The sequence below is a fragment of the Pithys albifrons genome, chromosome 5 (genome assembly GCF_047495875.1).
Source record: "Pithys albifrons albifrons isolate INPA30051 chromosome 5, PitAlb_v1, whole genome shotgun sequence".
NCBI lineage: Eukaryota > Metazoa > Chordata > Aves > Passeriformes > Thamnophilidae > Pithys > Pithys albifrons.
In genome coordinates this window covers 24,088,498-24,107,748 of record NC_092462.1, presented here as the reverse complement: position 1 = coordinate 24,107,748, position 19,251 = coordinate 24,088,498, and the positions used below count along the sequence as shown (strand labels likewise).

Here is a 19,251-nt window from a genome sequence, read left to right as displayed (position 1 = left end):
GAGGCAGCGCAAGCATGACTGAAATCAGAAGTAGAGCAGATACTCCGAAGTTTTGCCCAGGCATGATGCTCCAACCTCTAGAGTTTTCTTAGTGAATTGAATATCAGTTCTTTAGCAATATGAGCTTATGCAGCCCTGAGCTTTATAAAGCTGTTTGGCTGTTGACTACTTTGTTATATTTTTCCAAAGCAACAAAAAAACCAAAGGCAGAAATGGCAAGAGTGACCAACATTTCAGACTCCTCTGAGAACTTCATTTGCTGGTGAAGTAGCCACTGAATAACTAAAATGGTTCAGCCTTACAGGTATTCTGGGGTAGAGTAATAATTTTGGCCCTGCCAGCACGTATTTTAGTGGTGTACTTGACATGCAAGTTAAGTTTGTGAGTATGCAAAAACCAGAGAAATACCTGCTGAAAGCTTTTGAAGACTGTAGCGTGTTTCAGCTCAGGGTGAAAGGCACAGTTGTATGAGTCTTTTTTTTTTTTTACCCACTTTTCCACCCTTCCGTGTCACGGGCCAAAAGGTTTTTGCTGCCTTCAGATTATCTGCCCAGATGTACTGGTAGAATTGCTCATCAGACCTGGGAACACATCCAACTTTAAAAGAATGACTCTGCAAAAACCATATGTGTTTGTTTGTTCTAATCCCATACAGTTCCTTACTCCACTTCCAAGTGCAGGTCTGCAGACAGCACAGCTAAGGGCAAGAAAAAGCAGGTGGAAAGGGATGTTCTGGGAGCTTCTTAAGACAGCACAGCAGCAAAAAGCATTTGCTTTTGGAAACTCAAGTGCGAGGCCAGTCAGTTTTGCTGAAAACCTATTTTTATATTTGTCTATAATCTTAGAGAAGCTTTTGGACTAAATTTGAATGTCCTCTTTTTAGAGAAATGTTTACACCTCTTTTTTTATGATATGATGAAGGATATAAAAGAGAGTTTTGTTAATTTCATCCAGTTTTTCCCATTATTGGTGGAAGAACAATTTGAAAACATTTGCCATTTTGGTTCTTATTAGCAAAGTATTGCATCTCTTCCAGAACTGCATAGAAGATCATGCAAAAGAGACCTCAGAACTAGTAAACTATGCATGAGGCATTTTAATGAAAGAAGGATGCCAAAGAAGGGAATGTCACAGTCACATATTCCATGGGGAATAACATCTCTCTAGCTTAGCAGAATGGTATTTTGTTTTCTCCATGAGTCACCACTCTTCCATGATTCAGCATGACACATGAAGGCAGAAGGCTGGGTCGCTCTGGAAAAGCCTGTTGTGTGGGGGATTTCTGTTTGTTTGTTTTCCCTCTTGGCCAACTGCTTTATTTCTGGCTCATCTGAATTACAGTCTGGGCTCTGCAAAGCAGGGACAAGGAGGAGAGTGTTTCTGGAAGGGCAGTGCTCAGAGAAACTAGTGGGGTATTTGATTACAAGACAGTCATTTTCAACAGGTTAGGAAAAAAATTTCCAAGCAGAAGTCATTTCTGTGAAAGTTTGTTTCTGATTCTTTGCCATAATCTCTGTTTTGTTGGCATGTTGCAGAACTTCTGCTTTTTACCTGAAGGACACGTATTTTTGTGTTGAGGAATAAAGTTTAATATAAAGCAAATAGATATTAAGAAAGTGCTATATGGGTAGCTGTGGATAGTGTATGTAATAGCTGCGTGTGGTGGAAACTTTGCTTCTCCCAGCCCCTGCTTCAGCAAGGAGCTGAAGAAAAATGCCTGTGAGTTGTTTTGTTTTTTCAAAATGACATATCCACGTGGACTGCTTCTGAGTTGCAGTGGTCTGGGTCATAGGACTGCTGGCACATTGCGGATCCCATCCTATGCACTTAGAAGAACAGATGGCAGGCAGGTATTTTTTTGGTCAATTTGCATGGAGCACTGTGTGGCATCTCATCCTTTCTAGGTGTGGGCCCTGTAGAATCAGCCAAATTCTGCCAGTAGAAGTCTATTTTCCACAGACTTACAAAGAATAAGATAATTGAGGAATAAAAACCCCCACGACTTCTGTGCTTGAAATTGAAAGAAGAACTTATCATGTCTATTGAAGAGCATTTTTTACCACTTCATTATATCTTCTTTAAAAGCAGTACTTAACACTGGATGAAAAGAATACTATGGGGGGAAAAAAAGTAATAGCCCAGACATTTCGAGCAGCTGCACTGATAATGAACATAATCAACTGTCTATCACATTTTTCATTATAGACCCCAGTTTTCAGAAGTTAATGTAAAAATTTCCAAACAAAATGTACCATAAGTCTACATTTAGTCACAATTAATTATGAAAAGCCATGTATGCAAATTAGTTCTCATATTCCAGTGGTTTGAATGGCAACCTGTCAGTTATTGGAGATCATTGCATTTGCCAAAATGATACTCCATGTAATTTGGGAATTGAAATTATTGTAGAATGCAATCTTTTTAGACAATTCCAAATACCAAACCTGCATCTGAGAATATATGCTAGGTGGCTCAAGTCCAAAACCAGCAATATAGCATTCCACTGGGTTTGTAGCCTCTGGCTGCAAATGACATTTCAGCTTCAAAATATTCAGGAAGGCTGAAAGCAAGTAGTAGCATTTCTCGTACATAAACAGAAGGAAGATGATGCATTTGATTGGTGGGGGCGTTTGGTTGTTTGGGGGAATTTTTTGTGAATTTGCATCATTTTCATGCATGAAGTTAGAAACTGATGGGACTGTTGATTGCAAATAGCCACTGAAGGTGGTCCATGAAATCATACCTGTGAAAGCAGGTTTTTGTGTGTAATATATATTGGATCTCTTTCATCTTGCTCAGTATATTTAGGACAGCTTTAATAGAAGTATTTTGCATAACAGTGTTACTGTATGACTTTATCTTGCTCCTAAGGTACTGCAAAACAGTCTGCTCTTGCCAGTGTCTTTCATAATGTGCACTGTTCTTAGCATAATACCTTGCCATGAGTTGTGTTTGGAGATTGAGAGGCTCTGCAAGTCTATTTGTGTTATCTACAAGCACAGTGTGAGCCCATCGTGCTGCAGAGCCAGTGTGGAAGGTACAGCCTCATGTTGCACTAGGGGAGGTTTAGATTGGGTATTAGGAGAAATTTCTTCACAGAAGGGGTTGTCAAACATTGGAACAGGCTGCCCAGGGAAGTGGATGGGTCACCATCCCTGGAGGTATTTAGTGGACATGTAGATATGCCGCTTAGGGAAACGGTTTGGGGGTGGACTTGGCAGTGCTGGGTTTGTGGTTGAGCTAAAGGATCATTTCCAACCTGAGTGATTCTGTGGGGATTCCCCAACACCTTTTATTTCCTTTTTTTCAACCCTTTGTCTGTTCTATTATTTGAATTAGAAGAGAGATGAATTGATGGTGAAAAGTAATTATGGTGACTGGATGTTACCACAGGGTATATTTTGCTTTTCTCCAGCTATCAGGTAACATTTCAGAGCTTTGTGTAAGGTTTATACCTTTTGTCACCAGTTTGGGGTTTATTTGAGCAAGTTTTGACTGTTGCTCTCTGATTTGCCCAGCAATTTGGAGAGATAATTGTAACATTTATATGTCACACCCTGGGCTTCAGATCCAAGAAAATCTGTGACCTGGTCCCAGTCTCAGGTCAGATACTGCTTTGGGGCCGGCTGCACTTGGAAGGCAGCTCAATTCTCCACCCATGCCAGTCTGTCTCTCCACCACATTGCCTTCAGAGGTCGGGCACTTAGAGCTAGTCAGGCTCACATCAGTCACAGGGACCCAGGAGAATCACAGCTCAAACTACCTGGCCAGCTTGACTTGCGCCGCCAGTGCTGGAAGAGAAGTCAGATAGTGACAGGAGGGGGGAACACTTGGTTTCTCTCAAGGTTTAATGTTTTAAATGCAACTCCTTTAAGCTGGTAGCAAGAACTGTGCCAGTACCTTGCTGCATACCTTGCCATTGACTGACATTCGGTGCTGCAGTGCCTTTCAGTGTCAGGTCATCGAGCTGCAGGGATGTGGATGTGTCCAGCTGCAACCTCACAGGGGTGCCAGCTTCCCACCCTGCTGAAACATCATGAAATATAAGGCAGCCACCTGAACAGTTGCTTGTCTTCAAGGATGAGAAATAAATCTGGATGAGGCAAAACAAATTAAATGGGACTGACTTGAAGAGGGACAAAAGGGAAGTGCACTAGGTGGCATCTGAATCAAGACTTTCCCATCCCTTAGCTGTTTCCAGGGGGCCTGGTAAGGTTTTGCCTGTGAAGTCTTCTTCACTCCAGTGCCAATTCTCCTCATTCTCTTCCACACATGTTCTTTGTTCTGTTTTGCTCTGCTACAATTGGCTTTTGACAGAGGAAGCCAGGAAATTTTGGGTTTCCTGAATTCTGCATTAAATTACTAACCGGATAAGAGAGGTTTTCCTTCCTGTCTTGTAGTGATAGGTGGCCATTGTGCATGTTATCCTTCAGTAGAAGCATGGAGAGAAGAAGTAAACAGTCATTACAGGAAAAGAAATTTTTTTTAAAGCAACAAAATGAAGTAATTTTAAGTTCTGTAGCATTCATATAGCTTTTCTCTGTAAAACTTAATATTTCACACTCGTGCTATCAGAACTGCTGTGTTCCATTTTTCTTGTATGTAATTTCCATGTGTTCAGTGTCTTAAATAAAAAGAGTAGTTTTCACGGGGCTCAGGTAGTAAGAAAGGTCTCTTTCATTCTCCTTAAATGCAGCAGTGTCTGTTTGCAGTGAAAAATATGATGGAGATTCCACCATCACCATTTTTACCTCCTGATTCTGTTTTCACTCATATGGTAGACCACGTCTTGGAACGATGTATTCAATGGGCACTTCTGGGGGTTTCAGAAGTCACAGGATTTATATTTTAATTTGCCAAGGGGAAAGATAATTCTTGTTTATCAGTGAGATAAAGTTTAGGAAGATCAAATATCTCCAGTCTGGAGATTGATTTGTCTGTCTTCATTCCATCTCTTTCCCTCTCTTTCCACTTACCACCTTACTTTCTGGTGCCCACACGCAACCAGTGTTAGTGAATGAGAAGTTTTTCTGTTGCAAGCAACCATTGTATTACATTTCACTTTTTTGGAATACATTAAATCTTAGAGTAATAAAGGAAAGTGCTTTCTTTATGCCAAGCTGTAGGGTGTTGGTTATGTAATGAATTGGAACTTCTACCATTCCCCTCCACGCAGTTATGAGCTGGGATTAAAATAGATACTTGTGCCAGTGTTGTCTGTCTTGAAACCTGCTTGCAGAGCAGGGGCTGATTTAATGAATGATGCATGTTGCATGATAACACTTTTTGAAAGCTTTGTGTGGTGCTTCTGATAATGCCGTAACAGGTGCTTTTATCTTTTTTCCAACAGTTACCCTGCTGTATGTGAATTCCTACAGCACAATAACTTGTTATCCATACTCCGAGCTCATGAAGCCCAGGATGCCGGGTAAGGATGTGTGGGGCAATAATAATGTATGATGGCTTACCATTCTCAGACAGAGCACAGAGAGGAAGAACAGATGATTGAGAAAGAAATCAAAAACTTAAGTTGCAATTCCTTTCACCTTTTATTAATGCTATACAAATACACACTGGCATTACAGTGTCTTTTACATTAGTATTACTGAATTGTGGGACTTAAGAGTCCTTCTATATATGCTACTTATTTAGCCTAAGGGATTTTTTTAAGTGAAATAAAATGACCAAAATTATTTTGATGCCAAACTTGGAAAGAAAAACAAATTCATCTCAGAAAAAGATGTTTTGCAGATATGCCAGAGACTTTTGACACACAGACTGCCATCATGCCTGGGAAGTGATTTGGCTCATGTAGGCCAGAACTGTCTTTCAGGTCTTTCATAGCTACCTGAAACTTGTGGGCCTACTGATTTTACACTTCATAAAAATAAAAGTTGTGGAACTCAATAGCCACACATTTTTTTATGCAGGAGTATCATTAATGAATTTAAGGAGTTTAAAACATTGTGTGCAAGAACAGTCCAGGTCAAGCATCGGGAGGTGTTGATGGTTCCCCAGGAAATTATTGTCATTGTAAAGATAGAATTTTTTGTGCTGCTTTAAAAAATGACTTTAAAAACACTATTTGAGTTGAACCATACTTGTGAGATATTAATGAAGGATCATAATCTGAATAGCTTTGCATATCATGCATACATTATTATTGTGTTTGTTTGGAGATAGAAACTATATGCTACTAGAATAGCAAAGGATAAATTAGCGATATTGTAGGAATAAGGTCAATATTCATTATGCATACAAAAAGCTATTCTGAATGTTTGAATTGTCACTACTTAAAAACGTCAATGCAATTAAAAGCAAGCTATTACTGTGCCAAAAATACCTGGCACGAAATACCCAGGGGTAATGAAATTTCATTTTTATTGTATTGCTTTCCGATAAAGGGTGAAAAATTAAATTTTGTAAAAGAGATTACATTGAAACTATACAGCAGTTTCAGTGCAACTGTAGTGGATGTTTGCCAGATTCTTCAGTTTCTTGTAGCTGAGGACTAAAGAGCAGTATTTGGTGTGCTTGTGTCTAAGTAGTTTTGTTCGTTTATTTCCAATTACTTGCAGGTTTAATGCTTGATTGATTATTTGTTGGTCCAATAAGCCTTTTATTTTTCATAGGCAGCAAGGTTAGGTAATGAAAACATGCAGACATTAATAAATGGCTAATAGACTGGACGAGATTAGACACAGCACTGAAAGTATTGGACCCTCTGTTTCCCCTCCCATTCTCATACTTCCCCCCTCCCCTGTCCTTGTGGTCATCTCCAGTGGGTTATGGAGAACCTGCACTTCTCTTCTGAAGGCAGTACCTGCAGCCCCAAGCCATTTGCTGGTGCTTGCTTCATCTGCAGTTCCACAGAGGAAGGTCTGGGAGTGTCCTGGGGTCATGCCTGTAGAGGCCACATGGCTGCAGGGACCAGCACCGAGCAAATTCATAACAAAACCCACCTCCGGCTCACTAAACTTCAGGCAGAGGCACAGCTTTTGAGCATGGTGTGCATCACTGGTCACACCAAATGGATGTAATGAGAAAGACTGCAGGAAATACTCCTTGCCATGGATTTTAAACAGCTCATATGTTTCTCTTTCTTGGCATTTGTCATCAGCCAGTACAGTAATGCACTAGGAGTTTTTTGCACTATATTTGGTCAGTGACAAATAGACATTCAACACTGGGTAATAATTAGTGTCTTCTCTCTCCTCAGGTATCGTATGTACAGGAAAAGCCAAACAACAGGCTTCCCATCTCTAATCACAATTTTTTCAGCACCAAACTATCTAGATGTATACAATAACAAAGGTAAGAATTCAACTCTGTCAATATACAGTGTACTTCTCTTTACTCAAATATGTTGAGTTTTTTCCACTCCTTCATTAATCAGTTCATGCCCATTTTTTCCCTCTATTTATTAGTTCATGGTTGTTCCATTTATTATATAATACAGACCTAATTAAATCTGTTACAGGCAGATGTATGCCTCTGAACATAACTGTGTTTCTTAATATGCCTTAGGATATTTCTGTATTTTGACTGCAAGTTATTAAGTGAATCTTACACAGAAAGCAAAACCAAAATCAGCTCTATTAACTAAGAGAAATATATTAAGAAATGTTCTGGGTGAGATATTTAAAGCCCAGTGTTCCTTATAATTAATTATTAGTCCTTCACTTCTTTCCAATAAAACTAATGGAGTTCGTGTAGACAAACTGCCTAGCCAGTTAACAAACTTTATGACAGATCATCAGTGTTTAGATAAAGCATGGGATGGATATTGTCTGTGTTTCTTTATGTTTTGGGTTTCTTAGTCCTTGCACACTGTAATGGAGAAAGTTAAATATAATTATCCAAAAAATAAAAAGGTTACTGCACAAATAAGAGCCAATAGTCACTCTATAAAGACTTGGCTGAACGTAATTCTCTGAATTTATTAGTTTATTGCATTCCCAGAAATCTCTAATGAACTGGGGGAAAAAATCATGTTTCTAAAAATAAAGCATTTTAATAAACCTGTCGTCCTATATCTTGAAATGAGCAGTAATGTTCACTTTCTCCTATTCCCAGTAAAGTTTAAATTATTTGTGTTCATCTGTGAGGAAAGTAAAATAACATTTTCTCAATGATATTCTTGAAAGTATCTCCCTTGGAGAGATTGATTTCTCTTGAGAATGAATATTTTTAATTTGGATGCTTGTTTGCAGAGGAAGTAAGCAATATTTTTTAAAAAACTTGCAAAAGAAAGCTTCTTCAGACACCATTTTATATTATAAAATGTATAATCTTAAAGCTGTTGTGCCATGAACTGTATGCAAGGGAAGGAAACACTTCACTTATATAATGGGGCATGTACACTTCAAATTTCTCATATGCCTGTTATCTCGTGCAAAAATTCTGCAAACCATGCAAGCAGAACTGTCAGTAGCTTCGTTCGTGAAAGTGAATAATGTAAGGGCTCTGCTAGCAACCTAAAAAAGTGCAGAATGAAGCAAGAGATGTGTTAATTTTCTTGGTAGCATCATTGCTGTTGGTGGGGAAGGGTGTTTACTCTCTGGGTTGGCTACTTTGGGTAGAAGGAAAGTGACAGAAGGTGTTCACCTTTTGTTTCTTAATGCATGAAGGCAGTTCTGTGCAATGAAGGCAATGGGTGAATAATGTGAGACTTTGTCTTGAAGGCAAATTTAAATGTAAAGCAGTGATTTACAATGTTCATAATCTTGAATTTGAAACCAGAGATTGGGTGGCAAAGAGAAGCGCCTTTCTATTATCTCCATTTCGGAAGAGAGAGTCATTTCCCTTGTTCCAGGATGCTCGACTGTGGCAGGCAGGGCTTGAATTCAGTGGGAAACCTTTTAATGGAAGGCTGTATGGGAGCTGCTGAGAGTCACTGGTTATCTGTGGTCACAGCTGGAGTTTGGGTGTGTGTCTGGTGATACCTGCTGAGTGAGCTCGGGCAAATCAGCAGTGTTGTGACATCAGCACCAGTGTGCCACTCTAATATATGGCTTGTTGTAAATTTAGAAGCTGACCTTTAGCAGCTTTGTAATGAATTTCCATTGAGTTTAACTGCCTCCTTTTCTCTCATTAGGCATTCTGATGCATTATTTCATGTGACTGATTGAACTGGCTCTTGGCATTTAAAGTACTTTGTGCATACTTTTTCATGCTGTTTTGCTCATGCATCTTTATCTGGCTAGTCTCTGGGGGCTTGCTTCCCTCTTCAACAATAAAACTCACCATCATACTCAGTAAGTGTAAAGTGTGGCTACTTGTTGGCTTCCTTGGTTTACAGCAGAGGAATTAACTGAGAACACAGAGTTTCTGACTGACTGATTTCAGGAGATGAAAGAAGGCATTTCCATCCAGAGGTGTTGCAGGACAGTTGCTCTAGCTGCTGACTCAGCATGCACTGGTGCAGAACCTGATGATTTTTATCATGTTGGGGTTTGGTTACTATCGGTCCTTGGAAAAGGAGTAAATCTCCTACCAGTAAGTGCCTTTGTGTCATAGTGTGCATTCTTAGTATGCCTCTGGTTGTCAGTTACCTAATGAAGTCACCCTAAATAAATTCCTGAGTGGCTCCAGCTCCCACTGACATGAAATAGGTCAATTTTAAATGCAGTGTTGTTAAGATAAATACATCTTTTAAAAAGCTGCCAGAGGCTAAGAATGTTCATTTCCCCCCCAGGGTGATAGTTCTCATACCCATTAAACCAGATGTACTTTCTTGTGCTTCTTCAAAGCACTTCAGGAGGAGTAGACCTGGTTGCCCACTTTATCTAAAGGTTCCTTCAGTCACCACTGGAGAGCCGTCACTGCGATCAGATACGTCCTCAAAGAGTAGTAGAGAGGCAACAATCCCAGAGTAAAAGAAGGTTTGACAGGAGTAGCTGAAGATAAGCTACTCCAAACAAGACCCTGTTCAGCATACCTGCTGTTAACAATGCTGCCATGGACCCTCTGCATGGGCTGTCTCACGTACCGGCCCACTATGGGAATCTCTTTTGGCTTTATCTGCCCAATTCTGGCACCGAAGGGAGTTCCCTGTATCCTTTTGGTCCCTGGATATTGCCTCATGAAAGCTGTGTGTGTTATTCATCCACCACGTGGCTGCTGGTCCCGTCACAAGCCCAGGCCACACACACGCACAGCTGTGGGTACCACAGTGATGTTTTCCTTTGGGAGGCTCCTGTCAGGAGTTCCCTGTGCTGTAAAATGGAGACAGAGAGGCTTTCAGGGAGTGATTCAGAGGCTCAGAAACTACCTAGATATTGGGAACCTTATGTCCCTCTTTTTCCTTGATTATCCTTCTTCATTATTATTAATTCCTTCCATATTCATTATAATGGAGAGCATTGGCAAAGGGAAGTAATTTTCATGTTTTTGGCAACTTCTGAGCTTACCTGTTTGGTGTCTTCATAGCTTTCTGAAACATTTCTGCTTTCAATTTGTATTATTAAAAGGCATAAAGAAAACAATACCGTAAATTAATATTAAAACTTGTTACAAGAAATATCAGTGCATTGATGACTTTTCTAAGACTGCTGCTTCTGGAGAGGAAGCTTATGCAGGAAGATAAATGTTAATTGGATTGTGGTGGTTACCTGTGACTTCAGGGCCTCAGAGGAAGGCTGTACTTATCAAGAAATTCTGGGAAAATTGTGTAAGAACAGATTAGCCTCTGGAGTCAAGGGTGTCCATCACTGAGAAATTCTCTATAGCAAGAGAATAAGAGTGTGCCAGAAGTTACTGTGTGGTGTGATCTGGCCTTGTATCACGTCTAAACCTTCATTTCTGCATTCAGTATTTCTTAATGTCTTAATTAGGACTCATTGTAATGCTGTTCATCACACACACACACCCACACCAAAAATAAGAAAAAAAAAGTCAAGTGAAAGATTTTACAGAAGTTCTACAGAGGCAGGAAATTTATTTGTAAAACACTGGCAATACTTTGTTATTTTAGTGTCTGGCAGTCACTTCACTAAGTGCATGCTTTTTGGCTGAGTGAACACTTTAACTAGCTGTTTAAAGACAGGCTATTATCTTTTGAACACTTCTAAAGAAATAGGTTTTGTAATGGAGAGAGAACCACGAGAGAATCCAGAGGTATCAAGAGCAAAGCCCAACATGCGGCAACATACAGGTGTTGTTGCTGAAAGGAAAAACAGATGATGCAGAGAAACAAAGTCTGCAGGAGAGTTTGGGATACTAGAAAATTAAAAAGCACCTGTAGATCAATATGCTTGTTAATGTATCACCTAAGTGATAAGTCAGTGAAATGTGTATAAAGTATCAGCGTACAGGATACCAAGGATGCACCTTAAGAAATTTACCTGATCCGAATGGGTCTAACAGGAAAATTTTTATCTGGAAAAAGGCAGAGTAATACACCTGGAAGACAAGAATGATCTTTGAGAAATATCAGCACTTTGGGAGAAAGGAAAGAGATGAAACCTTGTGTTTGCCCTGTCAGTTTTCTTTAATGCCTTATCTCTGCAGTTGTGATGAGTTCTTGTCACGGAAACAAAAACTTATAAAGAGGAGCTGTCAGGGTATCTAGGCCATCTCACTGCCGAATCAGAGAAGTTTGCCAAAAGTGATTTTTGCAGTCTGTTGATAAAATCTTGAATGCTACTCTGCTTTTGCTTTGGAAAATGCAGTTGCACATGTAAAATAAAAATCTTCAGAATTCTGTAAGGGAAGATTTTCCCACCTGCAATTAGACTCACTTCTGCACTGGATTATTTAGATAGTTACCTGCTATAGTAAATGGTTTTTTCCTTTGATAATGTTTAAACTCCTTGAGCATTTTACTAACCCTTATCCCTGATCTGACTTGGGCAGAAAATGCTGTGGTTACTTAGCAACTCTGCTTGAGGAGAAGGCAACATTCCCAGTTGCACAGATAATGCTAAAGTTAATTCAGCATTAAATCAGAAATTGAAATTCTTTCTTAGGTATGAAGAATTTGAGAGACCTTTCACTGATCCATTTTCTAAATGCAGGGTTGGTTGTCTGGAAAAAAAACATAGTAAAATTTTTCACTAAAATTGTTTTGAGGTTCTTCATCTAAAAACATTGTGGGCTAGTATTTCTACGATTCTTATTATTTGTTTCCATTAATTTATACTGAAAAATTATTTGACAGATCTTGAAGCAGAACATGGGATGTCTTTGAGAAATTCTGAACTGTCTGTCACACATTTTAATGTTGTTCATATTGCTTAGGCCTTAATCCACCTCCAAATACATAGGCTTTTAAAGCACCATTTGAGATGGTCTGAGACATTCACTCAGATCTGACAGGTATGACCCAGGAGACAGTTGCTCCAGACTCATCTTTAACTGAGGGACACCAAGGAAATACAGCACCAGGAGCTTATATTTAACCCTGAGAAGGTTAGAAGGGCTGTCTCCATTTCTGGCTGAAGGAAGGAAGTTTCTTACCTGCACAGTTTTCACCATACGTATTTCCAGCCTTGGGTACCTGTGTTAAATGCTTAAAGCTAAACAGCACAAATGCTCTTTGCCTGCTGCGTTAGTGTTTCCTTTCACTCTGATGTGATTTCAGCATCCAGTATCTCAGTTTACTAGCATTGGAAAGAAGTGTAATGTCATTTGACCTATCTGCACATCTTCACTTTAAAAAACATTAGCTTTTAAAACTTATTTACAACAGCAGTTATCAAAATTAGGTTCAAATGTGTGTGTCTGTTAAGAATAATATGATTCTTGCTGTGGTTGGTGATGATACATGGTGGTGGCTGGTGGCTTGGTCTGCCAGCACCCATCTGAGTGTGTGTTTGGAAAGAAAAGTAGTGAGGTTGCAGCCTAGAACAGCAAATATTGGAGAGAGTCAGGATTTTCTCTGTTACCAAAGGAACCTATCCCGCTTACTTCTGTCTCCTCCATGAGTGACTGTGTGGCCTCCAGTCATAACCTTCAAAAAACGAGCTCTTTCAAGGCTGCTGGTGCCTCCTGTATCTCCTTAGGCATCAAGTTAGGGTGGACTAGAAAATGAAGCAGAGGTGAAACCCCCAACCTTTTCTGAGACAACAAAGAGGAAAAAGAGAGGTATGACCCAAAGAAGAAAAGGGGCCAGAAAATCTCAGGGAAACTCCTGCTGTTACCTGAGAGGCATTTTCTTCTCAATCCAGATGAAGGTTTCTTTTTCTAAGTAGTAGTCAGAACTTCACACTCATAACAAGAGCCTGTTTATTTAATGTTAAATATCATCTTCATTAGTTACCTATATAAAAATATTTCGTGTGCATTATTCTTGCAAATTACAGATTTTTAATTAAAAATGCCAAAAAGTCTTTGTGATACCCTACTTTATTTTATACTTTTAAGGGGAGGGTTATTTTAGAACTCTCTGTTATTACCCTTCTCTATTGTATTGTGTTATTTTAATTCAAGTAGCTTTTGAAATAATTTGTTGAGGAGATGTACAGGACATTAACAGACAGTTTTTTAAAATACTATTACCAGAGCTTTCTTTTTTAAGATACTGAGATATATAAATTAATACAGTGGTGTGAAGATTTTTTTATTATACTAATCTTATCATAAATGATCTGCCTTTCAAAAAAAACAACCCAACTAAAGCCATTTATATTTAATTTGATGTTTTCCAAACTGTTCTGCATATGGTTCAGGCTTTTTCAGAGGCCACTTTTAAAGATTCCTTGTAAAAATCCTTATTCAGATTTCACAGAATTTAGAAATAGACTTACTGGATTAATCTAAGAAATAGGAAGAAGGGGAACTAGCTCAGCTCACTAATATGATGAACTTGGAGTTTTAGTCCTCCTAAATGAATTTTCACAACCATTAAGTGGTCTTTTTTGTGTGGTTTTGACTCTTTTTTTTCTGTAGAGTTGCAAATTATTTAGTTTTATTATGCAATTGTGTCACTAATAGAAGAAGAACGAATTTCAATCTGCTGTGTGTGATCGCAGCCAAAAAGTGGTGGAAATCTTAAAAGCATCAACACTAGTTTTCTCAATTTTGCTAATAGCAGTACTAAACCATTTTTTTCTTTTACTGAGCAGCACAGTGACTGCTGACTGTCAGACTGGGATGGGCAAGAGTCAAGTGTGGTTTATTTAAATGGAGTGTGTCTGCCTAGCAAAAGTTCACATAATTGCCAGTGAGCTGTTTTCTGTGTCTGTCAGTGAGTAGCTTTCAGAAACTCCCCGATCACTCTGGACTCTGTCATCAGCCACAAAATCGAAGACATTTAGCACCCTATTAAATTTTTGTGAGAAGCAACAGCCTACTGCATAAGGTTTCTTGTCTGATTGACACACAGTCAGTGAAAGGAAATAAATAATCAGAAGAAACTGTTCGGTCCCTGCAGCCAGCTTTGCATTTCCTACAGTGCTCTCTCACATTGCAGCTGTGCAACTTCATTGCTGGCTGTTAAGTGATAACCAGTCACTGGAACCATGTACCTTCCTGGGAAGCCACAGGTGGGAAGGTGGAGGAAAGGGGAAAGCAAAGTATGATGCACCTTCTTGTGATGACTGTTTTTGTTGCTTGTGTTGATTAGAGGTCCTGCGTGCAATCTCTTGTAACTGCATTGTTTAAAGACTTCTGTGTCTTTCTGTTCTAAGTCTCTTAGGTGGGACTTCAGTGGTAATCTCAAAATTACCTTTTCAGATTACTATTTCAGCTGTGAACCTGCTGAAGTCCATTAACAGAAGTTAACACTGAACTTGCTGTAGTGCTTTAAAAGTGGCTATGTCATAAATATCTGTATTTCTACCCAGTAACAAACTTAGTCTGTGTGTGTGTGTCTGTGTTGACAAGAATGATGTGAATGTTAAATGATGCAAGACAAATTGTGTTAGTATTGATTCATATTATAGGGAGCACAGTCCTAGACTTTGAATAATGTGAGAAGCAAATGTTATCTCCTGTACCATGCTGTGAATGAAACATGCTGAAAATGTTCATTGGAAGAGCAGCATTGAAACTCTGGGTGATAAATGCTCGTCTGTCTTATCTCCAAAGTATGGTTGTGAGGAGCTCAGATAACTGAGAAATGGGGGTTTGTGGATAGTGGGCTTCATTCCTCACTGGTGGCAGATTCCAGAGCTCACACTCTTGACTCAGAGATACGAATTCACTTATCAGCCCATCTTAGTGCCAGGGAAAGCTGATGACACTGCTTTCAGGCTGAAAATGAATTTGGACTTTACTGAGTCTGTATCCTGTTGTAATTGGCAGTCAGGTGCTGCCGCTGGATGCAGTGGGTGAGAGCTGGTGAGCAGCTCTGCAGGCCGTGCATGCTGTCAGTGCTACTGGTCTGGTCACCAGTCACATACATGCATGGCTGATGTCTCTTATTTCTTCTCTTTCTCCCTTCTAGCGGCAGTATTGAAGTACGAGAACAACGTTATGAATATCAGGCAGTTCAACTGCTCCCCCCATCCGTACTGGCTTCCAAACTTCATGGATGTGTTTACCTGGTCCTTACCATTTGTGGGTGAGAAAGGTATGTCAGTTGGTTCTGTTCATAAAAACTGCAAAATCATTTCTTAGTCACTGAGCATGTGGCCTCTTTTATTTTAAAGGGCAAGAATAATTTTAAGACAAATGTCTTGCCTTTGAGGACAAATTTGTAGAAACAGGCCTCAGAGGGGCAAGCAATTACCAACGCCTAATCACACTTTCATATATTTTTATAATTTCCACTCTTTCCAGACTATGATGCCATTATGTTTCTGCTGTAGATTTTATGGCACTACAGGCTGGAGGTGCATTCACTGAACAAAAATTCTGATCAGTTTTTCCTTTATAAGCTCTTGGGCATTCCCTTGGATATTGCTTACTGCTCAAGGGACATCTCAGCAGACCTCAGTACATGTGGTTACATCTTTACTCAGTTGACCATTATGATAAGATGACAGTGGGTTGCTTTTTCATCAGCAAACAGAGCTGGTGATACCAAGACCAGTCTTGCTCACTGTTCTGGAGAGAGTAGAGAGATGCCAGCAAGAAGGAAAACCTGTTCCTCAGCCCCTTCTCTGCACAGGGCATATGGTGCCTCATCACTGGCAACAAGACTCTAAAGAACACAAATGATGCTTTATTGAAACATGATGCTCTTGATGTTGCCTGAATACAGCTTCATGCTATGAATGGCAAGCACACAAAAGGCATGAAAACACTTTGGTCTAGCGTATTAAATGAATCCAGAATGCAAACTGCCTAAATCCCAAGTCATTTTATTCAGAGCCTGAGATGAAGCTTGCTTTGATCCATCCATTATAGAGTATTGCTGCAACAGCAATTACTGCCAGAAAACTGTAATAAACTCTTAAAAGCTGCTTGGAATAACAGTTCTCTCTTAATAGGCAACTGGAAATACAGCCAGCTGTGGCTCTTACCTGCAGTCCTGACCGGCTTTGTTTTCAGCTACTCTTTTGTATGAGGAAAGCTGCTGGTGAGACTCCTGAGGTCTCTGTGAACAAAGCAGATAGACACTGGAACAGGGATTAACAAAGAATAGACAGCTGTTTCCACTAATGGAGACATTACATAATCCATACTGACGTGTGTTGCAGACTCTTGTGAAGCAGATAAAACGGTTTTATTTTCTTTGGCCATAAACTCAGCCAGGTTGTTTTTAGGTTGGTTGTGTTCTCCATACACACTGCAGTCCTGTAACATGTTCTGTAAGGTCATTCTTTCAGAGGCTTCCCATCCTCAGGTGGGGCTACAGGGTGCATGGTCAGATTTGCTGAGGTTCTGAGACCATGGATGTTCCTCATTCTTCAGTCTTTTTTTTCCCTCCTTCATGTCTTTCCAATAGTCACACTTGCCAATTTCTTGGAAATTTTAGAGCCTAAAGAAGTGAAGATATTATTTTCCTTTCTATGCAAAACAATATTCATGGATGTAAAAATTGGTGTTATGCACAGCTTGTTATTTATTTCCTTTTTTTTAATATAGATTTTTTCCCTCAAAGACCAACCAAGGTAGGAAGCTGTTAGTTTCACTTGTTGTTAATGTGGAAAGTGTTTCCACTAATCCTGTCAAAGGAAAGTATTAAATCCTTCACTAAAGTAGGAAAAAACTATAGCTTTGTCCCACACTTCTAATGTTCCAAGGCATCATAGTTGACTCAGAAGAGGATCTTAATAACCACTTCACTAAAAAATTTAAATTTTCAACCTGTGTAGCTCGTACAAGGCTAGACATGCCTGGTAACCCATTTAATGATGCTTATTACGTGTAGATGTAGTGAACTCTTTCTTAATCTGCTAATGGTTTCACATTTTACCTCCTAACTTTGTTTTTTTTGTTCTCTAAATTACATTTCTTTGGTTGTGATTTTTGCTGAGGTTGTTTTTTAAATTGTTCTTACTCTTATGTGGTCTCTGGTTCACGTCTCAGTTGTCTCTCCAGAAAGAGATGAGACCAGGGTAGGGATAGCCTGTGGCTGACCCTTTTGTGCCCAAGTTCCAAAGTAAGCTAGCTGAATATAGTCTCCAAAAATGATGTAACTACTGAGTATAGAATAATTCCATTTGTAAGGAACCTCCAGTGTCTAGTCTATTTGTCCTGAATTTCAAGGGACACCAAGGATATCGTGCAAGGGTTAATGTTTTGTTGAACTGGAAGTACAGTGTCCAAAACCTGGATAAATAAGTAAATATTCTGTGATCCCTCTTGCTGCAACTTCTTCCAGTGAAATGTTGTTCCATTCACTGACCAGGGAAATTAAATTCTACTGCCATGTAGCAGCAAGAACAGAGGGATCAGTTCTGTTATCAAGGTTGAGTGAAAGGCAAAAGTGTACTGAGGGGGAGAAAACAAATGTTGCATACTTCATTGTCAATTGCAAAATGAGAGGTTATTAAGCACATGACTTTTGTAAGGTCTGTTTGTTGTGGTGTTCATTATATTTGGAAAAATTTTTATGGAAACCTGTACTTTTTATTAGCTACATAAGACACTTTCAGCTTCTATTACTATATGCGTAAAACAGACCCTATTTTTTAAAAAGTGGGTGCCATTATTACACTGAATTTTTATTCACACTACTATAGCTAGACAAGAGAATCATAATATCAACATTTTGCACTTGTTTTCCGTTTTAGTGACAGAGATGCTGGTAAATGTGCTGAACATCTGCTCAGATGATGAACTGGGAACAGAGGAAGATGGGTTTGATGGTAAGAGCCTCCCACCCTTTGTCGAGATTGTTTGCCTTGAGATTACTTTTAAAGTTTATTTACTAACCCTGAAATAATTTTCTGTGTCCAATTTGCATTCTGTGTGACTGAAAGCAACTGTTGTGCTACACTCCAGTGGATTTGCTTATACTGTATGCTCTGGAAAGAATTAATAGATCTTCTGCCCTGTTCTAACCCTGCTCTTGGTCTTGATCTTTTGGTTAAAAAACCTGTATTTCCCTCCATGAAATCTGGGTTGTGTTGTCACAAAGGGGTCAGATGTTGATTTCATGCAGAAGATTGAAGGGATTCTCATAGCAAGTTTAGTTACATCAGTGAAATATTTTTCCTCCAATGAGGTAAGCTTCCTGCAGAGCTCCTTCCAAAATATTGGTACGGTGAATTTGGAAGACTTGTAGTTGAAGTATTTCTTTAAGTCACCTCTTTTGATGCATTTGTGTGTCTAAAAGGCTTTACAAGCATAGAATCATTAAAGTAAACTTGTAAACATAGCAAGTGTTCTAACCTGACACTTCTGCTAAGAAGAGAGGAATGGTAACTTCTGTTACCATTCGGGTTGATGTTTATGTGATGATTAGTCGCCTTGTACCTGCTGGTTTGACTGTAAATGGTATTTCATATCTTAAAAGTTGGAGATTCTTAGAAGTCAATTTATTTTATTAGACATAATTTTCTGCATGCAAGAGTAAATTGCAGCTCTGCAAAATGTCCCTTCTCAGCTGAGCAAAGTTGAAAAAAAACCCGTGCATCCCTAACATTCTTACTATGAATGCTTTCAATGTTTAAAAAAACCCTGTGAAAAGTAATAATAAATAATAAAAGTAATCTATTAAAAGAACAGAAATGCTAAAAATAATAAGAAAATAAGAACATGGAAAAATCTACCACTACCAAATATTCTTAAGATTTCTCTAGGTAGAGTGAATGAACAAGGAGAATTAAGAACTTTGAAGTAAGACAAATACTTAATGACATTGTAATTAATAATTAACCTTCTCTCTCAAAGTATGTATTTTTAATCTTTGGAACA

At 39.1% G+C, this 19,251-nt stretch overlaps 1 protein-coding gene across 2 annotated transcripts in view; it reads left to right on the top strand.

Moving 5' to 3' along the window:
• Nucleotides 1-19,251, top strand: part of PPP3CA (protein phosphatase 3 catalytic subunit alpha) — a 184,662-nt gene that overhangs the window by 147,073 nt on the left and 18,338 nt on the right. For both annotated transcript variants that reach the window (XM_071555919.1, XM_071555920.1), the window contains exons 7-10: nucleotides 5,351-5,428; nucleotides 7,220-7,314; nucleotides 15,389-15,514; nucleotides 18,126-18,200. In XM_071555919.1, coding sequence (XP_071412020.1) covers nucleotides 5,351-5,428; nucleotides 7,220-7,314; nucleotides 15,389-15,514; nucleotides 18,126-18,200 — 374 coding nt within the window. The remainder of the gene's footprint in view (nucleotides 1-5,350; nucleotides 5,429-7,219; nucleotides 7,315-15,388; nucleotides 15,515-18,125; nucleotides 18,201-19,251) is intronic.